At 41.0% G+C, this 9,185-nt stretch overlaps 1 protein-coding gene across 1 annotated transcript; it reads right to left on the bottom strand.

The window, feature by feature from the left end:
- Nucleotides 1-3,596: 3,596 nt before the first annotated feature.
- On the bottom strand, nucleotides 3,597-8,488 carry LOC148015525 (uncharacterized). The gene is made up of 7 exons (XM_087665413.1): nucleotides 7,260-8,488; nucleotides 7,070-7,135; nucleotides 6,404-6,548; nucleotides 6,063-6,281; nucleotides 5,771-5,966; nucleotides 5,485-5,683; nucleotides 3,597-4,899 (listed from the first exon to the last, which is right to left on the bottom strand). The coding sequence occupies exons 1-7, from the start codon at nucleotides 8,411-8,413 to the stop codon at nucleotides 4,785-4,787; spliced, it is 2,094 nt and encodes a 697-aa protein (XP_087521539.1). The 5' UTR covers nucleotides 8,414-8,488; the 3' UTR covers nucleotides 3,597-4,784.
- Nucleotides 8,489-9,185: the final 697 nt, after the last annotated feature.

Below are 9,185 nucleotides of genomic sequence, written 5' to 3'. Positions count from 1 at the left end.
GGACCCATGATTCCTCAATAATATGTGGCACGAGCTTTTCAAGCTCATGGATACTCAACTTTTCTTTTCTTCTCCCTTTCATCCCCCAGACAGATGGGCAGATAGAGAGGTTGAATCAATGGATTGAAGACGACATCCACATCTACATTCGAGTAGATCAAAAAGATTGAGCACAGTAACTTGACATACTAAAATTTCACTACAATGCCACTTTGCATAGTTCCATAGGTTTCACGCCCTCCTTCGAGGTGGCTAAGCACCATATAGAAGATTTGGATGCAAAAAAATTTCTTACCAAATGGAAATAGTGGATGCAGGTGGCACAAGAGAGCCTCAAGAATAATAGAATCTTGATTGCCAAAGATATAATGTGGAGCACCGTAAGCATGTAGAATTTTTTCCATGTGACTTGGTATAGATCAGCTCCAAAAACATCGAACTGTCCAAGGAGCTCACTCCCAAGTTCAACAATAGTTATTATGGTCCGTACAAAGTTGTGACTAGAGTCGATGATGTCACATACAAGATCCAATTGCCACCTAATGTGCTTATTCATCAACACGATGCTTTTCATGTGCAATTGTTGCAGTGATTTCATGCAAATACCAGATTTGTTCGGCAAAGACCACTCCCAACTCAATTAGCTCAACTTCCTTTTGAGCCAAAACTCGTCTTGGAAATCTATTTCATTGCCAAGAATCCCAAGTTCCTCCTCAAGTGGAAGGACCATCTAATCAAAGAAGCTTCTTGAGTGGCCGAACCGATGGTCATTTGACCAAGCTTGAGATTGGTTGCTCCAATTTTATCATGTGCTTATTCACCCTTCTTTTCATGTGCAATTTCTATGGCGATTTCATGCAAATACCAAATTTGGTCGGTAGAGACCTCTCCCAACCTAATTAGCTCAGCTTCATTTCGAGCTAGAACTCATCTCAAAACCCATTTCATTGCCAACCATCCTAAGTTCCTGCTCAAGTGGAAGGACCATCCAATCAAAGAAGCTTCATGGGTAGTTGCCAACCAATGGTCATTGAGCATGCTTGAGATTTGTTACTCCAATTCTATAATGAGTGGAAAAATCTCAATCTCTATCATCCTCCTTTATCTCATGAGTGATTGCCTGCTTCACAAATTGTGAGTAGTGAGCAGTGTTGTCTTTTCCAATGTCTGCTTCATGAGTTGTACTAAATAGTGGGCAAATTGGTCGTTGTTTTCTCAAGACCTTGCATCCACACTTGTAATCGTGTGAGTGGGCAAGGTAGCTAGTTGTCAATCAATAATTGTAGTTTCAATATAAAAGTCCTTGCTACACAATTCTATGGAGTCAAAGGGCAAGGCTACGTCCAAGGATAAAAGTATTTTGTAGTGAGCAAACACTGACCAGTTCTCTAGTGAGTTGATAAAGACCCCCAGGTTTATGAGTCTATTAGTCCCACTCGCACTCAATGAGGACATTGAGCTTCCTCATAGGGTGGGAGTGTATGAGAGAGGTCAAGTGCACGTACAAGCATTGTATCAAAACTTTCATCTTGCAAACATCCAAGTGTTGCTCCCTCCACTCGAGCCTTGCGCCTTAGAGCAAAGCTCTCATGCAAGCCATGCTCTTTCCTAACAAAGTGCCTACTTGTGAACTAAGGTAGTTGATTGTACATGGGGGATCCGGATGCCAACCACCAACCGTGGGTGGCAGGCGGAAAGGTGGAAAAAGCACTCCACTTGCTAGATTTTCACTCCCAGTGTGTCAGCGACGTGACGTTGCTGGGAGTGGATAATTTTATGATGAGTAAAAGGTGCCTGGTGAGCATACGACAAAAGCACGCGCTTGAGATCTAACAGGTCCCACAAAGAGCCCTGCTTTAATAGTGCATGTCCACTTGCTAGGCTGCTGCCCTACGAGACAAGGTCATTTGAAAGAGAGAGAGAGAGAGAGGGCTTGGTCTACCTAGGCATTGAGATGCTGCATAGAACCCGACACCATGGCCTTGGATTAGAGGCTAGATCTTGCATGTTTAAGAAAATCTTACTATTAAGCACTACTAACCTTGCAATTGTGAACTATTAGAACAAGCTAGTCACAAGGTGAATGGGGTGAGACTATGATAACTACCAACACCCACTTAAATCAACCTCATTGAGAGTGTCACTTCAGCATCACAAAGTAAACCTGATCTCTACAAGAGGTGAGATTCTCTAACTTTGGCACACAGAGTACTCTTCCCAAAAGTGTTATCAAGAGAGAGATTTATCATCACCTACATGGTAATGAGACAAACTCTTGTATAAATCCAAGATACACATCTCAAGGCATCATATGCGCTTACATGAGCCTCTATGGAGGGAGAAGACATTTGGAGTAGAGACTTTTGCATTACTATCAATAGGGCATCTACATAACACGAAACCCAAAATGCCTTTAAATTGTGACCTCTATTGCCAGCTAAAGTCACTGAGCTCAAGCCATGGAAAAGAACACACAATCACTAATCCTAACAAGAGGCTGTTGAATTGGAATATCATGACAATATCAAGCCCTTTCATGCTCTTCATTTCAAATGAAAATCAATCTAAAACAGAATTGAAAAAAGGCACAAACATTGCTCAACGATACATTTGTATGGATGTGAGAAAAAGAGTTATTGGTGCCTAGAACTTAACAAGAATAAGTAGGGATGTGTATACCCCAAAATAAAACATGCTCATAACCCCCCTCACCCTTATGAAGTGGATGCCCAATACATCATGCAAAAGATGGAGTTAACATCCAAATTTCCTCCTTGGAAAGGACAATACTTTGTACTTACCTTTGATGATAACTTCATAACAGCCAACCAATGAAATCTTTGATATTTTAGATTTTTCCTCAAAGATTTCACAACCAAGTGATCCCTGACCATTAGCTCTACATAATTTCCCCTTTCTTTTTTAGGATCACATGATTCTCACTAGTGAAGCACACTGAAAAGGGGGGTGCACATGTGAACACAATGCTCATGAAGAGTAAAAGTGTATGTGCAGTCCGAGTATTATGTCTACCAAACTAATGCTACTCATCGTTTACAATAGACATGTGTAGGGTCCTTTGACAAGAACAGTTTAACTTTACTTCATGCTGTGGTCTAGTTAAGCAATTAAAGGCTTTATTAATACTGTTTTTTGAGTCACATTAACACACAAATACATATCAATTACACAAAGAAGCCTTTCAGAGAAGGAAAACAGTGAAAGAAACAATACCTTCCAACAATCAAATTGGCAGCGGCATAATAATGTTCCTATGGCAAAGTGGACATCCATAGTGTAAGTTCTCCTATACAAAAGATCCTGGCTCATTTTCTTCGCTAGACTATTTGGTGTTCATATTTCTCTTTAAAGCACTTATTGCACCTCTTGTATTGTTATTACATGTGTCTCAAATAGCATCCAGGTGTTCCGTCCATACAAAGGCGAGGTGACAAGAAATCCAAAAAATGTATAATTAGAACAGGTTAGAGCATGAAAACCAAACCCCTGCTACTGCCCCACCCAACAAAATTCTTGCAGAAAACAAAAGAGTGCATGTGATTCATGCCCACAACGTACTATTTGATACACTCAGACACAAGCAGTGAGAGCTCAAATAGGTAAGAACAAGAACTAGTATGTCATTAGGCGATACAGAGTATTAAGTCATTTAAAGGCATTCCATGGTGATAATGCACTAGGCAGCATCCTTAGACAACAACAGCAGTAATATCTCTGAATGATGGACTAGACAGCATCCGTAGTTAGACAATAACAGCAGTAATATTTCTGAATGATGTACATCTCTCTGGATATGAGCTGGTTTCACCTACTGCAGTGTCAAGCAAAGGATTAGTTAATTGTGATCATGAGAACTGGCTATAAAGCTGGGTATGGTTGAGATGTATAGTAGAAATCTGTAGCTTTGCAATTGGGTATGTGCATCTGGAACCGGTGGCTCTGACTAGACTACATGAATGGAAAGAAACCAAAAAGAAGTCCATATATATTATAAACTTTTCCCATTAGCACCAGGTTTGTAACAGCAGTGACATTTTTCTTCACGCTACTCATCACTTCAGTTGCGGGAAAATACTGTGTTTACTGGCAGCCATCTCAGGCAATCAAATATCTTCAAGCAAGCCACATAGCACCACACTGCACACCTGCTGATTGATTGCGTCTTAACCTCGGTCACCCATCTCATTGTACCATGCGGTAGTATGCCAAATATCTTGTGTCACTGATATCCATACATCTAGGGTTTCATTCCAAATCACAAAATCTTGCTGTCAAAGGAACTGTCCCAGCGAATGTGTTGCAGGAATGCAGAGTGCCTAAACAGCAACCAACCCTGGTACTTCACTTGCATAACACACAGGACTTTAGGAATAATTTCTGCCAGGCCTTCCACTTAAAGCCTCTGTTATCTCATTTCAACAGCAAGTGACAGAAGAACTATGACCCTGTACATGTGGACATCTGATTTGACCATCACTCACGCATCGAGCAGTTGGATTATTCCGGTGCATCAGCAGTTGGTGTGCAGACACAAATTCACGGCTCACAACCCTTGAAAATTAAGTGTAGAATTTTAATTCTGCTGAAAGAAGGGAACCTTGGCTACTCAGAATGTAAGGATGATGCAGAGTCCTATTGCCTTCCAAAACTCGGAGGCTATTTCAAACTGGCATCCCTTGACCATTAAAGATATCCCATTAAGATCTCCAAAAGCCTGTATCTGTTGGTACATTTGTGCTCCTCTCAACCAAGGTAGTAGCAGATTAATCATCTTCTACAACTTTTTGCTTCTTCCACTTATAGGCTGATTCCAGAATCTTCAGATTTGGCTGCATTCCTAACTCCTCTGGGAAAAGGTAGTCAATATACTCCTCAAATCTGCAACACAATAACAAGGATAAAGATCAGGAACTCGTAAAAACCTAAAACATGATTCCTTGGACATAAAGAATATTCTCAAGCACCCTATACTTTTGTAAATTTTTTAAATAAAGCTATCACCCTTGTGAAGACATTAATGTATATCAAGCACACATGTAAAATCAGCACAGCTAAAATAGATAGCAGCAAATGAGTCAAATCCCAGGAATAAAGAGGTCCAGCTTGCAATTCTACTGTGATAATTTGAATCTTCCATGGTATAACAACTTATGATCGGGCTTTTCTTATGCCATGAGGACTTCAAGGTTAGAAATGACAGTCAGCAATCAAATTTGAATTGCAAAATCTTGCCCATCAGATTGGGGCATCACACACGCTCACTTTCACATGCGTGCATTCTCAAACACCAGCCACACAATCAATAATAATCATCCATAACTACACAGAAGCTTCCCATAAAAAGCAAGGTTACTGTAACAAGATAATAGATTGCATTGATTTTAGACACAAACAAGTTTATGATTTGACAGGCATTTGGAAAGAGAAGATTTATAACACTGCAACTGCCATGCAAAGACATACCCTGCAGTAGTACCATCGCTGTTGACTATTGGACGCTTCTTCTTTAACCGTCTCGGCATTTTCTTCTGTACAAGAGAAACATCACCAAGATCACCAAAGCTTTTCTCCATGTCACGCCATTCTTCTAAAAGCATAGCCCTTTCTTCTTTTTGTTCTGGAGCAGTTGTTCTCAAGCTCTCAAAAGCTCTTTCAAAAACAGCTGCAGTACAGTCAGGCATGTAAGAACCTTAAGACTGACCAATCAGTGCCATAAGCCCTAACAGTATATAGGTTGCAGTGAACATACCTCGGGATCTAAGTACACGCTGAAGTGATTGTTCCTGGGATATCTCACCATTCTCTTCTGAATCAAGAGGAAGGGTGGCCTCAAATTTTGCATAACTGACCCAAACTTTGAGATGTTTTGTCCGATCTAACAATCGCTCATAGAGCTGCCTTGTTCTTTCATGCTCTCCTTCTGAGATTTCAAATTCTATATATGCCTGTTCATCAAATACAGAAATATAGAAGGTTAAGCAATGCAGATGAGAGGAGGCAGTTGATGAACAACAATTAAAGACTAAAACTTCGAGACATACCTTCCACAAAAGTTCAGGCATGTCAAGAACAGGCTGAGCAATTGCCAACTCAAATATAGATCTGCCCCGCTCCGTTTCCCCTAAGGACCTCTCCAACTCAGCAAATTTACTCCATGCATAGCAATTTTCTGGGGCCCATTCAAGATACTTCTCATACAAGGTTCTGCACCGGTCTATGTTACCAAGTTGAAGTTCTATTTCAATATATGTTTTAAAGACCTGCAGGAAGATAAAAAGGAATGTACAAAAACCAATGTTAAAGAGAGTGATACAATTAAAAATCAGTTATGTGATTTGGCAAAGAATCCAACTAAAGGCTTGAACCTAACTTAATTTCTTACCTTGTCCTTTGGAGCCATACCGATAGCAGTTCCTAGGATCTTTCTTGCAGCCTTCAAGTCCTTTTGTCTGATCTCAAATTGGGCTGCAAGAAGCCAGATCTTCGCAAAGGAGAACTTTTTGTGAGGTATAAGCTTCAAGCACTCCCTGAATTACGACATATGTTAGTTCCAGATTAGTTCACCAATCCCTCACGATCTCCCTCCCTGACTCCCTCACACCTTTTTCTGGGCAAGTCATAGCATGTAACGGTTTACATGGTAGAGGAATTGTCTAACACAGAACAGATGTCCTTCATTTCAGCATTAGTTCACCAATCCCATGCTATCTCCCTCCCTGACTCCCTCACGCCTTTCTCTGGGCAAGTCATAGCATATAATGGTTTACATGGTACAGGAATTGTCTAACAGAACAGGTGTCTTTCATTTAAGTGTTAGTTCACCAATCCCTTGCTATCTCCCTCCCTGACTCATTCACACCTTTTTCTGGGCAAGTCATAGCATATAATGCTTTACATGGTAGAGGAATTGTCTCACAGAACAGGTGTCCTTCATTTGAGTGTACTTATTGACGGTTATACTCTAAAACATTGCAATGAGTAAATACAAAAGATTTGGCAAATTGCATTGTATATTTAAAACAAAAAATTTAAAAGACGTAAAAAGCACCTGTAAACATCCCTAGTGCGTTCCATATCTTCTGCCTCAAGCTCTTCAAACAAAGCATAATTGATCCTGTGCAAGAAAGTTTACAGTTTGTTTTTAACAACCCAAAAATACAATTTGATAAACCACATTACATCAAAGGGAAAGGCTTCAGCGGAATTGAAGAAACTAACTTATCAAGTAATGCATGTACCAGAGGTATATATAACGGTGCCAATACCGCTTCTCTTCTGCTGGCGGTATGTTTGCAATTGCCCTTTCATACACTTCCCTAACCCTCTCTTTGTTGCCAGCAGTCTCTTCAAGCCTTGCATACTCAAACCACACATCATAATTGTGACCATTCTTCTTAACCTCTTCTTCATACTGAAACCTCTTCTTGCCAAGAACAACATCTTCAATTCCATCTGTATTGCCATGTTGCTTTTCAAATAATACAAATTTTCTGTACAAGTCTTCTGCTTGTCCTTTTGGTATATGGTCTAAGGCATACTTATAAATGCATCTTGCCCTGTCAATTTCCTTACATCGCTCCTCAAACTGTGCAAATGCCACAAACAGCTCTTCTGTCTGCCCATCCTCACCAAGCTGCTCAATTGCCCTCTCGTAGCAATTCCGACCCTTGACAATCTCACCATTTTTCACTTCAAACTTGGCAAACCTCACCCACGCCTTGACAGTGGGCAAGCACTCAACATATCTGTTGTAGATCATCCTTGCTCGTTCAACCTCATTGTATCTTAGCTCAAATTTTATGTACGCAGACCAGCCATGGTGATCAGGCTCCCACGCCATCCATCGCTCAAAGACCTGCCGTGCACCCGCAATGTTGCCTAGCATCTCCTCCATATGGATGTACTTGTACCACAGCTGGTCGATACGCGGAAGAATGGTCACAGCACGGTCCCAGATGTTCCTGGCATGGTTGATGAAGCGGTGCTTCATCTCCATCTCGGCATACTTGAGCCAAAGCGTGGGAGTGCGATGTTCTACCTCCAGGGCACGCTCCCAGACAGAGCGGGCACGGGCAAAGTCCTTCTGGGACTCCTCCCATTGCGCATACTTGACCCAGACACCAATGTTCCAACGGACACGGCGTATCTGGTCCTCGAACTCCTTTCTGCGCCGAAGGCGGTACTCGCCGAGCTCGTCGGAGTCAGTAATCTTCTGCTTTGGGGGGCGGATTTCAGCCTCCTGCCTCTCTCGGGCTTCTCTGAGGATCTGCTCGGCAGTGATTTGAATCGGGGCAGGGGTCTTGTTCTTAACGCGGGTGGGGCGGGGAAGCTTCACCTCTGTTTCCTTGCGGGTGAGGAAACCCAAGGCCGGGTCTGCTTCCTTGAACGCCATAGCTTCTTCACGCTTCGCGCACCTGTGTCAGTTGAGAGAGAGAGAGAGAGAGAGAGAGAGAGGAGGGTAGAGAGAGCTTATGGGGATATATGGGCTATAGTTCTCTTATGACAAAACCAACATAAGGATTTTAAATTGAGTGCTTAATTAGTGATAATCCGACCTTTAGCACTAAAATTTTATGTTTTCATTTTTTTATTAGCCTACCCTTAAGAATTTCAATATATTTTCATTCTTAATTAGTCTAGACCTACCCACCCATTAGAATTTTGGCCCAATCAAAGTGCTTGCACAAGCCGGTTGTACATACCCAACTTACAAAACAAAACAAATTAAATTTTGTATTTTTTGGATGTAGCATATCTTTACTAGTTTCAAAAACATAGCCACAATAGTGTGAGCAAGAGCATTGTCTTTCTGGTATTAGCAGTCTTTTCTTGATGGAAAAAGATAGTATTAATACTTAGAAATATATTTCAATTCCAAAATATGGAGAGAAAGTGAGAGAATGTGTGTGTGTGTGTGTGTGTGTGTGTTGGGGGTATTGAAATTTTAAAAAGGTAGAAAAAATTGGGATTGCATATTTTGAATCCCTATTAAGCTAACTAGAACAAACCTATCATAAAAGATACTATAGAACATAAGCATGTAGCTTCATACATACAACTAGTTTGATAACATATCTTCAATGTAGTAGTATAAGATATTGAGGCTTACTAATCTACTTGTCTAAAGACAATTAGGTCCGAGAGGAAAACTCCTCTCTTATTGC

This window comes from Lygodium microphyllum, chromosome 24 (genome assembly GCF_053477565.2).
Source record: "Lygodium microphyllum isolate KBCC chromosome 24, Lygodium_microphyllum_v1.1.10, whole genome shotgun sequence".
NCBI lineage: Eukaryota > Viridiplantae > Streptophyta > Polypodiopsida > Schizaeales > Lygodiaceae > Lygodium > Lygodium microphyllum.
This window is presented reverse-complemented; position numbering and strand designations above follow the sequence as displayed.